We start from the raw sequence: 18,113 nt of genomic DNA on the forward strand, positions 1-18,113 counted from the left end.
GCATGTGGGTTTGTTAGATTGCAACGCCACGGCCTGTCGCGCGCGTCAGCTGTTCCGAGACGATGCTGTGCCATTGATTATCACGACCGGCTTTCGTTGGCATGCTGAATATTTATCAATTCCAATCTCAACCGAACGATCGATTCGCTCTCTCTCTCTCTCTCTGGCCGCTTCTTTATCATTTTTACGTGAAAAGCACTCCATTCAGTTCCATCTCGAGTGAGTGAGTTTTCGGATGCGATGAACACGATGAGGAAAAGGCAGACCTGTTTCAGATTGAATGGAAGAATGAAGTCAAGCAGTGGATTGGGAGTGGATCGAAAGAAAACGCTCGAAAGGACACACTAAACTAAACAAAGCAAGCAAAGAGATGGCTGAGTGGCACGGGAAATAATAAAGCATTTCCAGTGCTCTTCCGCGCAGAGCCACAAAGTCAGGTTGTCGCTCGGCATTCCCCCCATCCCCGGGTGGCTGCTAGAGATCATTCTTTCCACCTGGCCGATTCCGGTACTCGATTCGCCTCGAGAATGTGGCAGGAATAGATGAAAAGCGGTCGGGTGGAAAAATTGCTTACTGGCCGTGCAAAGACTGCGGCGTGTGTTTGTGTTTATCCTGGTACGATACGGTTGTCCTCGAATGGCCCGTAGGAAGACCAACACATACGGAGGGAGGACGAAGCGGATTGCATTGTCGTAGTGTGCTGTGTAACGAGCTGCTAGTGTATGTCGTCTGAATGGTTTTAATACAAAAAAATATAATATCTATACCAATCATTTAAGTGTAACATACCGATACGAAGCAATTGATTAAATCGAGCGGAACATCCACCCGTTATGAGGAGTCCCCCGCCCCCTTTTCGTAGGAACTTCCCTAGTGCAAAAAGTGTATGCATTTTATGTTTCAATTATGCTCCATTGTTGTGCTCCGTTCTGTTTCGTTTACCTTTTACGAGAACGCATACGATGCGAGAGCGTCCTTTATCGTAATTGATTGAAATGAACTGACTGACTGACTGACTGACTGACTGACTGAAAAAGTCATCAATTTCAACTACCTGCAGCCGACTCTGGGAGCGAACGGATTTTTACTGCAAACATAAACTTCAAAGAGGTACCCCCGGTCCATCCATTTTCATTTCAAAGCTTTTTCCAATATTCCGATGGACCAATTGTACTGTCCGGATTGATCCATTTGATTCACATGAATTCCCTGTCAGCATATTACCTTTTTCCCGGTCCTTCCGGAGAAGCTGAAGTTTAGTGACTTAAAAAAAAAGAACGAAGAGTGATAACACCGACCAACAGCACCGAGCGATCTCTCCATTTTTTTTGCGTGCGTAGATAGAGCAACCAAGCAGTTCCCCTAAATGGGAGTGAGCTCGATGGCAGAAAAAATAGTTTTATAGCCCAGCGTAAACAGCATCGTACCACGTCTACGGTGCGGAGTGTCGATAGCCAACGATCACGTGCAACAGCTATCTCGTCTGGACACAAGCTTCCCCGTCCCATTCCTCCCGAAGAAAAAAAACTCCTGACAACGCAACGTGGCTGAATCCGAATTCCAAATCCGTCGACGACGATGACGACGACGACGAGGATGGATGAGGATTATTTGGGAGGGACCTATTGATGGCAGAATATTGCCGGCCGAAGCAGAGGTGGTATCGGGGCTGATAGGTTTCGCTTCTGCAGCCAATTCGACTGCGTCAGCTACCGGCGAGAGATGTTCTTGAGAGTTGCTCACTTGATCCAATGCGCGAACGCCGGGCCTTAATGGCCGAATGGCGGTGGCCCCTTTTGTGGCCCATTCACCGAGATTGTCAACGCGTTCCCGGGGAATCGACGGGTGACGAATATTGTTCCCCATTGAGCGATGGAAATTGAGTTCTGTCTGTCTGTGGAAGTAGCTTCGTTCCCTCTTTCTGGGAGGGCGATTTCTCGTTCGCACCTTCACGATTCTTGGAATTCTTCTACCACACCGGGAGGTCCAAACCTAATGCATCTCTTACCCAACAAAAGCACTCGCAAGCCGATTACAGGACATCTCATCGTGTCGTTTTCGTCGTCTGCAAGCGGCTGCTTCTTGGAATGCAATCCATAAAGGAAATCAAAACGAAACGAAAATGGGGCTGATGCTGCTAGGTACTGGAAGGATGATCAGGCACAAGTTGAGGGACATCCTGGTCCTGGTAGGTCCTGGTGCTGGGGCGAAACTGCCTCCGGTACCTGGTTTGCTTCAAAGAACGTGCCTTCAACCCCTAGGGGGGCAATTGTCCAGTCGGTCCAGGAATCCATTTAGCTAATGCAATGCATCCCAGTGGTCCCATCTCGGTCCTTGGAAACTTTTCCCTTTCTCCGTGTCCGTCCCGTCTTCGTGTGTGATGTGGTGTTCGGATTGCAAAAAAGCTTTTACTACAAATTATGCTTGCATGGGCAGTAACTTTAGATGCATTTTCTCTTCACTGCATGGACTGTGCAAGGTTGCTATTGCTCCAGAGTTAGACGCACAGCTATGAGCACACAGTAAATGAACTAGAAGCATCTCGTGTGGCTAGTTCGGTACGACCTGGATCGGTACGACCGCTTGCTTATGCTGCCAGGAGTCTTTGAAGCAAATAGGTCTGTCCCAAAGGCCACTAAGGCAATTGTAGGCCAAGGGAATCGAAGCGATTAATAGCGTACAGGGAAAGCTTTCTGCTGACGAGGACCGTTTTGCTCTTTTCCTTCGAAGCAGACGACGACGATGCAGTGCCATCGATGGCGAACGGACCATTCCGGGCCATAAATCATCGATCTAATCACTAAGGTGGGTCGCCAGAGTCTATCACCGAGGCGCTCGTAGGCTTAGAAGGCTTCTCTGTTGTCCTTACACTCTCCGGTTTTGCTGTCAATAAGTGCCAGCCCCCCGTGTAAGCCAATCTCGCTCTAGCTCTATCTCGCAGCTCCCTTGGAATATCGAAAAGTGGGAAAATATTTTTCCACTTTATAACTCAACACAAACAATGTCCTGATGGGTCACGGCCAGTATTTTGTGCAAAAAAAAACCTTCCAACGCAATAGGCTGCGAGTGGATGAGGTTGGTCCCCGGGATCCGAAATCCTTTCGCAGCGCGTCAACGCGTTATTTGTAACGGATTGAAGTGATCCTCTCTGGTTCACCTCTTCCGCTGCCTCATCTCTCTGCCACGCATTTTTGGGCTTTATAAATTGCGCGTGGGTTGCGTTATCGGCACCGAAACAGGCGTGTGACCGTGGTCTTTTGTATTAAAATCGTCGATGGGATGAAGGAAACAACAACAACAACAACAACAAAAGAAGTCCAGCGGCCGCTGGACAGTTGGTGGAATGTTTTTCCAAACTCGGAGGACCTTTTGATCGTTGGCGCAATCGGTTGGCAGGTTCAGGCGCCTTATCGGTTCGGCACGAGCCTCGGCAAAAGGTTACCCAACGTTAGGACGTCCATTATATTTCATGCTTTTCGCCCCCGCTGATTGTACGATGAGGGAGCGGACGATTCGCGCGCTTTTCAGACTGTTTATTCTATTTATTGTCAAATCCATTTACCGGGAGCCGGATTCTGAAGCGAAAAAAAGCGGATCCGGTCCATCGGATGGGAAGCAAATCGTTTTCCAATTTCGGGGGGCCGCTACGCTGGTGTATCTCGTTTACGCAACAGCCACGGGCGCACATGGCGCAGCAGCATGTGTCCTTGTACATGTTCTCGTGGTAAATCGAATTGATTTATTGCTTGTCACGCGCATTGCGTCCGACCATTGCCAGCTGGGGAGGGAGAGAGGAGCAGCATAAACATCTTAAAGTTCACCGCCAGAAGGACAACCGCAACAAATCGTGAAGTGAGTTCTAGTTCTCGGTGGTGGCAGAATTGATTGTTTCACTCCAAGACCAAGTTCCAGGCAATAAATATTCATGGACTTTGGTATTCTGTGGAACTGGAGCACTAGCTGCTCAAAATGGAATACTCGTATTTCGTTTTGCCTCAAAATTCAACCCAACAACAGACTCGCTTCTCATCTAGCTCTTCTTTACGAAACAGTCAACGCCGTCGATGACGCTGCAAAATGAACTCCAATTTGCATACATAGACTCCAGAGCTTTCCTCAATTTGGTCGATAATTTTACTCCAACCATCATCGATTAAAAGATGCACTTTTCCTGGACAGACCATCCACAGCCCGTCCATCAATACACACCATTCACCGCAGGATGTCCATTTTGGGCCAGCACATTATACATCATGTCGTGCGCATCATGAGCTGTCATGAGCAGAACATGACCGTTCATCAAATATGTTGCACCGTTGCGTGTTCCGCAGTGCCTGGCTCGCAGTTGGTCGTAAAATGAATAAATTAAAATGTGTTTAATTAAACCACATCCCCCGGGCGTGTAACACGCGCACACACGGAGCGCGTCACGTGGAGTTTTGTGAAAGAAAGCGGAAAAGCTTGAATGATTCATGAACAAACCGTAAATCACCAATCCTGCCACCACGTTTTGGCCCCTCCGAGGGGGGAAAGTGCAACACGATTAATGAGAGTTTAAATTAAAGAAATTATAGATAAACGCAAAAGCGCTGTCCAGGTAGCCAAGCATTCATCTTCTTCAAAACGGATGTTTTTGTCCTTTAATGAGAGATTCGCAGCGACTCATTAGGATCAGGAGGATTCTGAAACTTGTTAAACGATTCCTTACTCTCTCTCTCTCTCTCTCTCCTTCCATGCAGCTCGGTATCGCAGTTGGGTTTCTGGTGCCACCGATGCTCGTGGAAAACCATGACGACATCAGTCTCATCGGGGATGACCTTCGGCTGATGTTCTACATTGTGGCCGGCTTTACCACGCTGCTCGTCGTGCTCGTGGTGTTCTGTAAGTGATCCTGCCCACCCCTCTCCATTTTTCTGCAAGTTCTCGAGTTAATTAAAAATCCGTCCACTCCACTCCAGTCTTTAAGGCGGCCCCACCGACACCACCGTCCGCGGCACAGGAAGCCACCAAAACGCCCAACCCGCTCCAGTCGTCCCCGTTCCTGCACTCGATCAAGCGGCTCATGCTGAACCGGAACTACGTGCTGCTACTCATCTCGTACGGCATGAACGTCGGCGTGTTCTACGCCATCTCGACGCTCCTCAATCAGGTAATCCGTCTCTGTCCCAGGCCCAGCAGCTGACGGTCGTGATCCCTTTCTCTCTCTCTGTCTGGTGGTGATTGTGTGGATAGCGAGCCAGGATAAATGACCCAAAATGGTGGGGTTTCCACCGTATGTCCCGGGTGTCTCGGCGAGAGTTTGGGAATGAACTTTTGACTCCATTAATTAAGTAACTTTCGTGGTAGAGCATGAGTCCGTGTTATGAGTTCGAGCGCTGTGAAGAGAGGAGTGGTGAACGAACGAACTGAATTCGCTCCCTGATCCCGGGTTCTTGTTATCATTTCGTCCTTCACAGATCGTCCTTACGCATTATCCGGGGCACGAGGTCGATGCTGGGCGTATCGGTGTGTGCATCGTGTTCGCCGGAATGCTCGGTTCCGTTGCCTGCGGTATTGTGCTCGATAAGACGCATCGGTTCAAGTGAGTAACCACCGTGGCTGCCTGTGGTCTACAGGATGTAAATACTGACGGCTCGTTATTATTCCCTTCCGCAGAGAGACAACGCTGGCCGTGTACGTGTTCACCATGATCGGGATGTGGATCTACACCTTCACCCTTTCCGTCGGGCACATTGCCGTCGTTTACGTCACTTCTTCGTTGCTCGGGTATGTGTAGCACACACACAGCACAGCAAATGCAACTCATCAGGTTCTAATACCCTCTCTCTCTCTTCCTGGTCTCTTCTTGAAAATAGTTTCTTCATGACTGGGTATCTGCCGGTTGGGTTCGAGTTTGCGGCGGAACTGACGTACCCGGAACCGGAGGGAACGTCCACTGGACTGCTGAATGCGGCCGCTCAGGTCTTTGGGATCACCTTCACGATGCTGTACTCGGAGCTGCTCAACACGAACGGTGACATCGTCGCTAACGTGACGATGGCGGTCATGCTGCTCGTCGGTTCCGTCGTTACTGCCGTCATTCGATCGGATTTGCGCCGCCAAGCGGCCCAAAACCCACAGCACAACCCGTAAGAAGGTTCCTCCGCTGGCTGTTTTCGCAGATAAGTGCAATGGCGGGCGCCGTGTCGGTGACCAAGTCACGAGTGGCGCCTTGGTCTATCTTTTAGTATGCCTTATTACTAGAAAGATTTGTGTTTTTAGATTTTTTACATCAATTTTTATGATATTATGTTGAAACTTTTTCGGAAATCCAAAAAGCAAAAAAGTAACGAGCAAAAGAGTGAGCCAGCGTTCATTCACTCAAATGATGCATTGGAGGACAGTTGCTTCCATAGCTATCGCGTTTCAACTCCTTAGAATTTCAATTCCAATTCGTAAGTTCTTTCCCTCAGTTCAGGAATGCACACTGGGCCCAAACCGCCGGAAAAAACCGCTCCAAAAAGGACCCAAAAACGAAGCAGGAAACTAACCTCGTAGCCGCCGAGCCGGCAAAAGCGTCAATTACAAAAGAACATTCCATCGTTGCTGCTCCTCGTGCTCCTCTGGTGGTTTTGTGGGGTTTTGTGACCCTTGCCGGTCCGGGTGGCGTCGATCATAATTCTTTCCCGGCCCCTGTCGCCGCTTTTCATCACCCGACGCGAATGGCCGGAATTCCGCGAATTCATTCCGCTTTGCATTCTTCGCCTTCGGGTCACGAAGGGCCGGTTCTTGGTTGCTTCCGGGGTGGCGGAGGGTGATCGTTACAATTTTTACTCCGACACTTTTGCCCTAGCGGCATCTCGTTTGTAATGGATTCCCTTTTTTCCCCCTTTTTTTCGTTTTCGGGTTCTTTTTTTTACTCGTTCGAATAGAACCCGGAAAACGGAAAACCCACACACTCCGATGACGTGACGTGGCTGATTTGGCACAACGAAGTGGCCACTAACCATCCTAAGCAGCGATCCTCGGTTTCTAAATGCCGACCGCTGAAGGCGGAAAACGAGAAACAGATTTTTTTTACATTCCATTCCGCGCACCATCATACTCCGGTGGGTTTTCCGGGGACCACAACGGGGTTCGCCGGTTGTTTATTTTCCTCCGCCCATCCAGCACACCCTTCGAGGACCATTTTGTAACGACGATTTCCGGATTCTGAGCCTCAATAGCAGGCCATTCAGGCAAAAAAAAATGCGGGAAAATCATTTGCAAAACATCTTCCTTCGGTTTTCCTCATTTTCTTATTCGCGGCTCAGTAAACGGGACGCCGAGGGATAAATCTATTGTAAACAGATCCCTTCCACGAGAAGTGAGGATGTCACGGCGTTCTGGGGATCGATCTTTCAATTCCCAGGCAGCAGCGGCAAACTGTGGTTTCGTCAGCTTGAGTTCGCGATGAGAAATGCGAAAGGATTGGCCTCCCTTTGTCTCGATGCAACAACATGCTTTTGAGTGTTTGGGAGGGTGGTGATGCTACCGCAGCCACCCACTGCGTGGCACGCGCTTTAATCAATCATCGGCCCGCAGCATTGGAAAAAAAACAATCCAAACAGAGTGACGACGGAGGCTGTTCCCATAATTTATGCAAAGCAACAGCGACAGCTGGGTTGTAAATGAAAAAAAAAACAGCAAGAGAGCGCAAGGCCCATCATTTGTCAATGGTTGATGGACCCCCGCAGCATGAATGGAAAGGTTTATGGCGTGGGCAGATGGCGCGCCCTTTCGCGTCAGTACTACTAGAACACGGCTGATTAATGGTGGATCGTTTTACTTCCGATAAATTATGTGTCACCTCACTGAGCACGAAGGTCAAGGATCCTTTTTGTGATGGGAAGAACAAATCAAGGGTCTTGTAGGACCTTGAACTTTTGTCGCAAAATTCCCTTCGCATCTCGCTGAAGGTTGAACAGTGATTAGCGAATGATGTGGGAGTGACAACATTCCAGGAAGATTCTCCCGCTCCTTTTCCTTGATAATTGTTGCCGCTGTGCGATCGATCCACTTCCACGTAAATCAATCCCAAAGCCAACGACCATCCCTCGCTGTTCCAGCATGCGAATGGTTCGTTCCACTTCGATTGCGTTACCTTCATTACAGTGTCCCTGGTGACAGCATCGTGTTCCAAAGGACGACACAAATTGAATCCCTCCCGAACTGCTTCCTTCCACGGTTCGTTGAGATGCAATAGGGTGGCACTCACTAACGCCTTGGAATTAACATCTCAATAAGGATCGACGCCACGCCAGGCCACGCTCTCTACTCAGACGAGGGGAAAATCCAAGAGGTAGGCACACGGGGAGATGCTAAAAGTAATTAATTTCCCTGGGCCTCTTTCGTTCTAACTGAATTTTATTTGCAACATGCTATCTTTGGACCCGGTCATCGAGAGATTCAAGCACTTTTCCAATTTATCAGGTGTTGGCACACAAGCCTGGTGATTGGAATGTTAAACCAACAAACCGTCTCCCCTAATGACTCCATTTCAGCGATCGAGGGCGTCCCTTGTTTTGGGCGGAAAATTGGGCAAGAATAAAATAGTATCGATAGCACTACTAACTTTATCCGAGCATCTAGAACACATAAACCTAGCAGCAGCAGCATACGGCTGTGTAAATGGTCCCATGCATGAACTAGAGGCAATAACTTGCCGGGCCACCACCAGGCGACACCCCACCCCACGAGATGTGTAAGGTAGTAGTTTTAGCTGTGATAACGAGACGACGACGTCGATGGCGATGAGTTCGTGCGAGTGCTGCTGTTGCGGATAGCCAACAGGGCACTCATAGCTCTAGATAATTGTTGTTTATAGAACGCAGCGATTAGAGCGCAGTGCTGCGATCGCGCAAAAGTAAAGAAACAAAATAATACAACAAAAAAACAAACAAAACAAGAAAACCAAATACGAAAAACCTACATTACCAGTAGAACTGTGGACAATAATGTTATTACAGGATGCGTGTGGTAGAGATGCATACCTTGCGTGTGGTAGGATAGCCATCTTCCGCTTCAACACCCTCCAAAAAATATCCCAAAACGCGCGCGCAACAGAATTGCTGGAAGATTAGACGTGGATGCGAGAGAGAGAGAGAGAGAGAGAGAGAGCGAGATTGTATTTTATCCAAAGAGTCTAAACAGGTTGGAGAAAGGAAACGAAAAGAGGCAGCAAAGACATGGAAGCGCATTATCCTAAGCGCCCATATACCCAATGACAATACACATCAAATACCTAAATGTGCAAAAACCCACAGACACAGATTTTACGTAGAGCTAGAGGTGTTTGCTAGAGTATTTAGAGTCCGGAACCAGAAGCCGGACGGTTCAGATGGAATCAATTAGAGAGTTAAGCTGTCTGAGCTGGTATTTAAAGAAAAAATAAAACACACACGCTTTAACATCGTTAGACAAGAAGACAAATATCCTCCCTTTGAAAAGGGTCATTACTGTAGCCACCATGTTTTCCATGTCGGCACGAGACGCGCAACGCGAGAATACTGGTGCCAACTGGGACACTTGGGAGCAGTATGTGATTTGCACTTGTTACTAGGACAATTTGGCAATGATTTATGATGATTCGGCTGCATGCATTGTTTTCGCTTCTGTGCATAGTGCGTAGGTAGAGTAGTATGGGAGGGGAGGTAAAAGACGATTGAGACGTGGATTTATGAACGAGGATTACCCGGAGCAGTAGTTTGCTAGTTTTATAGTCCGCAGCGCTGCGAGTTGAATGCGAAGAAATGAGCAGACCGAACATACGTTCGCGTGTGAATTTGTTCCACCATTTTTTTATTGCGCAATTAGAAGATGGCCAAAGCTCCAATACAAGTCCCCACTAGACGTGTTAAACGAATGTATGACAATAAAGGAATTTATGAAGCGAGTGCCACGGTGGAGCCGCACCTGGTGCAATCCCCGATGTCAGTATTAGTAATGCGTGTGTTTGCGTGTTGGAAGGTCGCTTTTGTAATACTAAATACCAAACCCACTCTCTCAAATTGGCAATAATGTATTAAAAAAAAAAGAAGATAAAAAAACGAACAAATATTACTAACAATTGTTAAGCTCATCGCGGCTGGTGGAACGAGCCCGATTTTTGAATGGAGCAGTTACTGATTAGGATTAGAAAAGAGGGTAAGAAATAGAGATAGAGAGAGAGAGAGAATTGAAATGAAAATATGTAATATTGTTTTACGAATGAGATAATGTTGTTGATAAAATGTGACAAACATCCGCTATATCTACATATTTCCTAGCATTCCCCTTGCTATATACTCCAAACTGACATAACCCCCCGCCCACCTAAACTCGTCAACAGCATCAGTAGCGCCTGGTAGAAGGAAAAAGAAACGAGTGTCGTATGCCGATTATCAATGTGATGCATAATCCATACTAAACAGTAATAGTAATAGACTCAAACAAAACCATCAGAAGCCATAAACGGTACACTCGATAACGATAGAGAAACGACAGTAGAGAGCACGATAAGAAAGATGCCAACAGCAGCAACAGCAACAACCACTCAAAACCATCTACTCCTACATGTGACAAAGTTACACTCTCCTAGAGAGGGGCTATTTTATGCGCAAAACAAAAGTTAAACAATCTTGGATATATTGAAATAAATTCAACGTCATCAACGTACACTACACCGACCGGCTCTTGGGATGTCCTTCCCATGATTTCCCTTCCTTTTGGAGCATCCGAACACATGGCAGAACTGGTCATCTGGTTCGTTCGCGTTACACCTGTCCAGCCTCGGTTCTCTAACGCGCTCGGTTCCTCGGCCACGCCTTACAAACAATCCACCTATCGTGGAGGTCCATTAAAGCTTTTGTTCCTGTCGCTGCCCTGGACACGTGCCCCAGAAGGATGATGCTGATAGCCATACTTCAGCGCCAGCTTTGTTTGATGTTTAATCGACTTCCCGAGCGCCACCGAGGCCGAGACAAAGCACTCGGTGAATGGAAGTGACAGCCGTGACCGGCCTTCCGGTGTGTAGTACCGGTGTTCTGCATGATTTATGGTGTTCGCTTCCATTTGATACATACATTGTTTCGAATCCCGGTCCCGGTCGTCGAGACATCGAGGCAGTCCTTGCATCCGATAACGAATGAACTGGTCTGTCAAGGAGCACACATTCAGAATGGATGTTGAAGGAGCAACTTAAAGTCAAGGAGCTACGCAAACGAACAAACACTGAACATAGCCACAAGGTGTAAGTGAACAGAGCATGTGTGTTGAGGCTCGCAGGATATTCAAAGTAAATGTAAGTAAAGTATTCCCGACCAGTGTTACTCATTAGAATTCACTTGTTACTCGCTGCATTCACGCGATGGATTAGTGGCACAGTTCTTTTAAACCCTTTTCCAGCAGTAGGATTAGTCCATTCAAAAGTCAAACTACTGGCGCCTCCATCGGACAGTTGACAAACGATGACTCACTCCTCCCGCGGTGTGGTTGTTGCTGCTCCAAACAAATGGCCAGTATTTACCGCGCAATCGCTGACATAAATTGGAAGCTACGTTTGATTTACAACCTGCCACGCATTCGCGGATAAACAAAATGGAAAAATGACGTAGAACGATCGTAGAACGGTTCGCCGCAGAACGACAGATGAAACACACATCTTCATTTGTGTTACTAATTGCTGTTTATTCTCTTTCTCTCTTGTTGCTCGCTTGTAAAAAGTCCTCGAACTCGCTCGATGCTCGACAACCTCACAGCTCGATGCCTCTCGATCCCTCCATCCTCCCCCCTTTGGTATAAATTCACCGATGACAAACCGCGCCATCGAGAAGATCAACGAACGGTTTCCCCCTTAAATACCCTAAACATAACCGTATGATTCAGGTACGAGATATTTCATGACTCGTCGCTCGGAGGACACATCCAAGAAGCGCCACGCGTAGCATCCTCAACAAACTTACTTAGTTCGGTTTGATTTGTTTGTCATAAATTACACTGTCGTTCGACGAACCCGAAACCACCGCTCTGTGCTTGTGTTGGTAATCGCGAATCATCATCATCATCAATGGTCGGCGGCATTGTCACCGCCAAGAGTTGGTGAAGATCGTGCACCCGCGAAAAGGAGATCCACCGAGATCACCGAGAAAGTGCTCGAATGCGGCTCGACGACGAACGCGCGGCGGTGGCCAGACAATCGAACGCGGCTATTTTTGTGTCGTCGATTCATTCGCGTTCGTCGTGTGTACGCTAGTGTGCGAGTGAGCGTTCGATTCGCCGGCAACCCGTGCGGATACCAACCGCGAGTTAAAACCGCCGAAACCGCCAGTCGAAGACTAGCAACGTTCGCGTGCAGCCACCACACTTGAGAGCTCCGGAGCTACAGCACAGTTTGTGAAACCGGTCCCAGCGCCAGGAAATCGATAGGAGCCACAGTGAAGGCAGACTTTAGAAGGGAGTTTTTCAACGCAAAGAGCAACAGGTAAGAAGCAAAGTGGTAAAGTGCATCCATTCGGAGTTATTTGGAAATTTTGAGGAAGTTTTTTAACTTGCTTTTGGACGAATTGTGTGCCTGAAGCTGTGTAACTCAAAGACCTCAAGTTGAAAATCTTATCGCCAGTGAAATGGAGTCAGGTAGCATTCAAAGTGGGGCACCTCACCTTGAGTCACCGATTTGTGCCGAATCGATAACGGGCGCCCGATTGTTCATTCGGACCTTCTTTGTCCGCGGTTTCAATCTTAAACCCTCCCTGCCCCCTGTATTCTTATCGCCATCGTTGCAAAAACACGCATCGCAACACATCACCATTCAGTTGAGAGCGTTGCATTAATCGCCTGACGCCGGAATACAGGATGTGGCAAAGATTTATTGGCGTTTGCTGTCGAGCACAATGCGCTCTCCAACGCACTCTTCAATTGAAGACTTATTCGCGGAACGGGTGGTGGGCATAAATTGAAACATATCATAGCGTAGCTGACGCCATTGCACTTGCCCTGGAACTGGGCCTCAAGGTCCCAGTTTCATCCCACATCAATTAACCTCCGTCCAGTTCGTGGGCTGCATGGCGACACCGAGCGGTGGTGGGCGACGTTTGGCGAGGAATGCAGTCACCAGACACTCGCCAGACACGATAGCCTCCGACCGTGGGGGCCCACTGAATCAGCGTTGGAGGCAGCGGAGTCAGCAGCATCGTCGCGTCGGTTTCCGGTCGCAAGCAGTCCTTCGCCGAAATGTGAAGGGATGTGACTCATATTTTGCACATCTTTATGAGCCTCCAACGGCCAGTTCCTGCTGACTCATCCGTGACGGAAAGGAAGCTGATGATAATCACTCCGAATCATCTTGTTAATAGCGAATGGCGCGGGGTTTAGCCACGATCGCGCGCCGACTGGCGAGGTCATAAAGGCACGATCGCCAATCGTACTGCCCTCCCCCCTAGTGTCCCCATCGTACGTGAGCCAAACGAGGAACGCGAATTTATGCTCGCGAGGGGCGCATGTTTTCGCTAAACACACAAAACGATTTGCTTCTGTGCACGAGAACGTGCCAGACGGTGATGAGCTGACTCATTTGAAAGGAGAAGGCGAATGGTAATTATTGCCAGCCCTCTCTCTGCTGTTCGCCGCTACGGGAAGATTGAATCGAAAATATGGCGAGATTTATGAAGCCAGATGCTTCACGCTTAGAGCATAGAGTGCTTTGATTGAGCATTTCCTTCTTTCCCATCCCCTTCAGCTTGTTTGAGAAAACTTTCAACGTAAACGGCACATTCCGGCTGCTCAAAAGTGACGTCAGCAGAAGAAGATTTGCTTCTGGGACCTGCTTGACATTTGAACCGTGGTTCAGCTTCGTTGGGCCATCGTTGTGACATGCGATAAATAGTGGGAAGACGTTTATTTTCCTCACTTTGCATTCCTTGTTAGGGTGGCTGAGCAACTGTTGATTGGAGAAGCGGAGAAGAAGTGTCCTTCTAACTTAGTTCAATGACTTCAAATTGATACAAACGAACATCAGAATTGCATAAAATTGCAAGGAAATGTTTATAGTTCTTCTCTTCCCAAATAAACTAATTATTCTCAACACAAAGTGCATTCTAGTTCACGAAAGGAGTCCCAAAAATACTATCCTTCCACCTACCGACCATACAATTAGTTTGTTGGCCAAAAAATGCTAATTGACATTTATGACATTTGCCTTCGGCCCCCTCTCAGAGGGTACACCTCATTGCGCTGCATTCCTTTCGGTAGCCGCGCAAAGAACTCGTTGTTGGCGTGTCCTGCTAAACACTGGCGAGCGAGTTTGTGAAAAGTGTTCCTCCTCTGCGTGCGGGGCACACATTCCGATCCAACGGAACAGCAGGCAGCGCTCTCTCTCGTGCTGGCAGTTGGTCTAAATTAATTTTCAGAACACAAATTCGCACCCACGTGGCGTGGCGTGGCGCAGCTTCGCTCTCCTTTGGAAGCACCTTCCTCCCGTCTGCATCTCCCTAAGACACACGATGAAATTATTATTGTTATGGGGTCATGTTAAATTTATAAGTGCGTCTCTGAGCTGCCCCAGAACTCCACAACGGCTCGGACGGACCTCGGAGACCTCGCCGGCCATCGCGAAAGGAAGGTGTAAGGCAAAACACATGTACATGTTTAGCTGTCCCATTACTCACCGTGTCCCAGTCTGGCCTGGCAACTGGGGCTGACCACAGCGCCAACGGATGATGACTCTCTTAGCGAGCTCGCTCCACGAGCTGCATCATCTCGCGCGTGCACTCGACCATATCTCGGAAACAAATTGGTTTTCGCACAAGCAGATCAACCATTCTCTATCATGGAGAGACCGGTTGACCTTCTTCACGAACTCGTTTCGATTCGAACTTGCATCGTTATCTGGTCGCCAGTCGCCAAGACTTCGATTACTGTGTGCTGCACTTTGTGTAATGCGCCACCATAAATTTGGGTCATTTAGGTCGCTTTTCATCCTCGTCGTCGTGTGTTTTCAAAGACTGTTTGCTTACAGCGATAGAAACAACAGACTCTCGGGGGGACAGGATGCTGTGTTCCCGGTGGACTAAATGATGATCACCCTTCCGCACTCAAAGTGGATCCAATTAATTCAAATTACAACCAACAGGAAGAAACAAACGAAGAAGCGCGAGTGCCGATGACTAATTTCAACGGAAAACAATGTTGGCGGCCATGAACCGAACCGGGGGGGGGGGGGGGGGGGGGGGGGGGAAAGACGTGTTTGGCTTTACGCTTTTTACGGGCGACAGCCGAACCGAGCCGAGCCGAACGATCTGCCGGAAAAGTAAATAAACAAAATCGTGCTCAAGTAAAGTATGCAAACGGACGATTGCGAGATTCCGGTAGACGACAACGAGACACCGTCGTCGTCGAGCTGGCGTTCACGAAAAACATCATTTCTCATCATCAACACCTTTCTCTGTACTACACTCCATCCTTCGCATGTGTACAAGAACAAGCGACCGACGTGCGCCATTCTTGTGTTCTGCGTTGATCGCACGCCACCGTCGCATCCGCCGTCGCCGGTAGAATGAGATCCCTGAGTAGTAGAACAAGGCGAAGAGTGATCCAATTCCAATGCTCTCCGTGTGTCTGTGTTTGCCCTGAGGGGTGATTTTTGCGGGAGCAAAGCACAATTAGAACCAGCTATCCCGTCGGCCCGCCAGTCCGTCCGAACCGAACCGGATAGTGCCTTGCGTGGAGGTGTTTAAAAATACCCACGACATCGTCTTGGATTTCCCCGGTTTTTCCCGCCGGCCAGACGCGTGTTCCACACACAATACGACGATGCGTACGTGTCTCTGTAGCTATCCCGACGCTGCGTTTGCGTTTTGTAATTTGAAGTGTCGAAGAAGATGGTGAAGAAGATCGCGCACGATCGCACGTTATTATGATCGATTGACAGAATGAGGTCTGTAAGGGGGGTATCAGGCGAAGGTTGCGGTTTTCATTTTCCCTAAACCAACCCCTCCTCTCTCTCACTATCTTCTCTGTTCTCTTCCCCCCTCTCCGACAGCAGTACGAAATGGCCCTGGCAGAGAGCACCACCAAGACGGAGATGACGCTGACCGAAACGTCGACGCCCGTCATCTCGAAGGAGGTGATCGTCGAGAAGTCGTCCGAGGGTGTGTCGGAGAAGAGCATCACGCAATCGAAGAGCTACGGTTCGGCGAGCGAGAAGTCGATGGTCGAGGAGTCGGCCAACTCGATCACCAAGAAGCAGGAAAAATCGGAATCCGCTTTCGCCTCGGAGCGCAGCGTTTCCGAGATCGTCTCGGACAATGGTGCCCTCTCGTCGTCGCTCCAGTCCTCGTCATCCATCGTCAGCTCGGTCACCAGCAGCAAGGTGGTTTCGTCCTCGTTCAGCTCGTCGACCTCCTCCTCGATCTCATCCTCGTCGTCGCTCAAATCGACCTCCTCGTTCGATTCCAGCTCGGCCATCGACGAGTTCTTCAAGAACTGAACGGAGTCCCGTCTCCAAACAGAGAGAGAGAGCGCAGATCTTTCCGAATGTGATCACCTTCTCGTTGTCTCTGATGCCATTTTATTTCATTTCCATCGCACATTCTCATGATATTATTTCGCACCAACTCGGGCACAAACTCCGTAGTGGGGCGGAAGATGGGAGTAGGAAGGGCTTGGCTCGCCGGATGGGCGACGCGAGCACAGCTGACCGCGTGCCATAAACATAACTTCCAAACACATCTCTCTAACAACGACAAATCGTGTTTCGAAATATCGTAAGAATAATAAAACAAAAACAAAAACCCCCATATGACCACCGATGGTCGGTGGCAATCGTAGCTGTGTGTTTGGCTCGCGAATTCTGCTCCCCCGCGGCAGGCAGGTGTCCGCTAATATGTGTCTATAATTATCCGAAACTGATCCGTAACATGACCAGACCGTGGCAAACCTGAACACATCTCGTTGCGTTGCGTTCGTGGATATCACTTGGATCTAAGATTTCATTCTTCAGTTCGCAATGTCTCTGGACCCCGGCAAAACTCATACGAAAAGCCAGGTAACGCCGCGTATCTTGAGCGCTTTAAAAATAGCATTTAACACAATGTGCATCTCGCGGTGGAATGTTTCGTCTCGCAGGGAAACCTGTGCTGTGTGCCTAATGCAGCATCTTGTTAATGAGGTGCGATGAATCCATTAGAGACGGACATTAATCGCGAGCTCAAGTGTCTCTCTCGACGTGGCGATGGGTTGAAATTCAACAAAATGGAACCATTATCGCATTATTACTGCAGTACAAATGGATAGATCGCTCAAACGAAGTCACGCCAAAAACCTTCCAAGGGACCCCTAAAAACCCGAGATAAACCTCCCACAATGGCCACACCGACCAGACCCCTTGTGTGGTTGTGTTGCTCAGATCAAACTGAACCGCAACAATTTGTCACCGTTCAAGTTCAGAGAATGTGAACAGCAAACCGCACCAACCACGTCAGTTGGATTCCATTACATTCGCCTATCACTACTGCCAGCACCCCGTCAGGGGCCCACGTGCAGCTGCAACCAAAAAAGTGAAAAGTTCAAAGCCCATCACCCACCCACCCACCGTCCGTGGTCGGTTGGTTGAGGTTTACTTTAACTTTCCAACCTGTGGCCAACAATCCGAGCGGTTCGGAGGGTGAGATCGTCGTCTTCGAGGAGGCAAAAGTTGTTAAATCAAGGCCATGATTTATGGTCTCGCATCTTCAGTGACCGATGAGTTCACAGGAGCTTCAGCAATGATCTGGCATCTCTCTTGCATGCGACCACCGAATGCCGTGCACATCATCTCATCGATGTGCGGGTAGAACACGGGAACGAAGGAGCAAAAACGAACCTCAAACCCAGAACTTCATCTCATGCATAGAGCAGAAAACCCCGGGCTAATTGGAGTCTCCAGTGAGCCGCGCGTCAGAAGATGTAGGACAAAGTCGTAAAGTTACTTGCGGGAAGAGAGATTATGATGGTTGCTGGTTAACTTTCGTCCCGGAAAAAACGGGGAGCAGGCAGGGGCCACCCCACCGGATCCGACGGAACTTTGATGGCAGATGTCGATAGCGATTTCGGAAAGCGATTTAGCCCGGCCGCAAATTGGG

The 18,113-nt window shown here is 48.8% G+C and overlaps 2 protein-coding genes across 9 annotated transcripts in view; both read left to right on the forward strand.

Annotated features, from left to right (window-relative positions):
• Nucleotides 1-10,674, forward strand: part of LOC126575070 (feline leukemia virus subgroup C receptor-related protein 2) — a 30,547-nt gene extending 19,873 nt beyond the window's left edge. For all 7 annotated transcript variants that reach the window (XM_050235588.1, XM_050235585.1, XM_050235586.1 and 4 more), the window contains 5 exons: nucleotides 4,740-4,881; nucleotides 4,959-5,149; nucleotides 5,457-5,581; nucleotides 5,656-5,766; nucleotides 5,856-10,674. In XM_050235588.1, coding sequence (XP_050091545.1) covers nucleotides 4,740-4,881; nucleotides 4,959-5,149; nucleotides 5,457-5,581; nucleotides 5,656-5,766; nucleotides 5,856-6,132 — 846 coding nt within the window. In that variant the 3' untranslated portion in view covers nucleotides 6,133-10,674. The remainder of the gene's footprint in view (nucleotides 1-4,739; nucleotides 4,882-4,958; nucleotides 5,150-5,456; nucleotides 5,582-5,655; nucleotides 5,767-5,855) is intronic.
• A 1,614-nt stretch (nucleotides 10,675-12,288) lies between these two features.
• On the forward strand, nucleotides 12,289-16,820 carry LOC126577512 (uncharacterized). 2 transcript variants are annotated; one of them, XM_050239183.1, is made up of 2 exons: nucleotides 12,289-12,478; nucleotides 16,037-16,820. In XM_050239183.1, exon 2 carries the CDS (start codon nucleotides 16,043-16,045, stop codon nucleotides 16,478-16,480), a length of 438 nt encoding a protein of 145 aa, XP_050095140.1. In that variant the 5' UTR covers nucleotides 12,289-12,478; nucleotides 16,037-16,042; the 3' UTR covers nucleotides 16,481-16,820. The 2 variants fall into 2 exon arrangements, with proteins under 2 accessions (XP_050095140.1, XP_050095139.1); XM_050239182.1 differs by having other exon boundaries at nucleotides 12,290-12,478; nucleotides 16,034-16,820.
• Nucleotides 16,821-18,113: the final 1,293 nt, after the last annotated feature.

The sequence above is a fragment of the Anopheles aquasalis genome, chromosome 3 (genome assembly GCF_943734665.1).
Source record: "Anopheles aquasalis chromosome 3, idAnoAquaMG_Q_19, whole genome shotgun sequence".
Taxonomy (NCBI): Eukaryota; Metazoa; Arthropoda; class Insecta; order Diptera; family Culicidae; genus Anopheles; species Anopheles aquasalis.

What these genes read in the sequence shown, in the direction of transcription:
- LOC126577512 (XM_050239183.1), top strand. Translation starts at nt 16,043, where the DNA reads ATGGCCCTGGCAGAGAGCACCACCAAGACGGAGATGACGCTGACCGAA.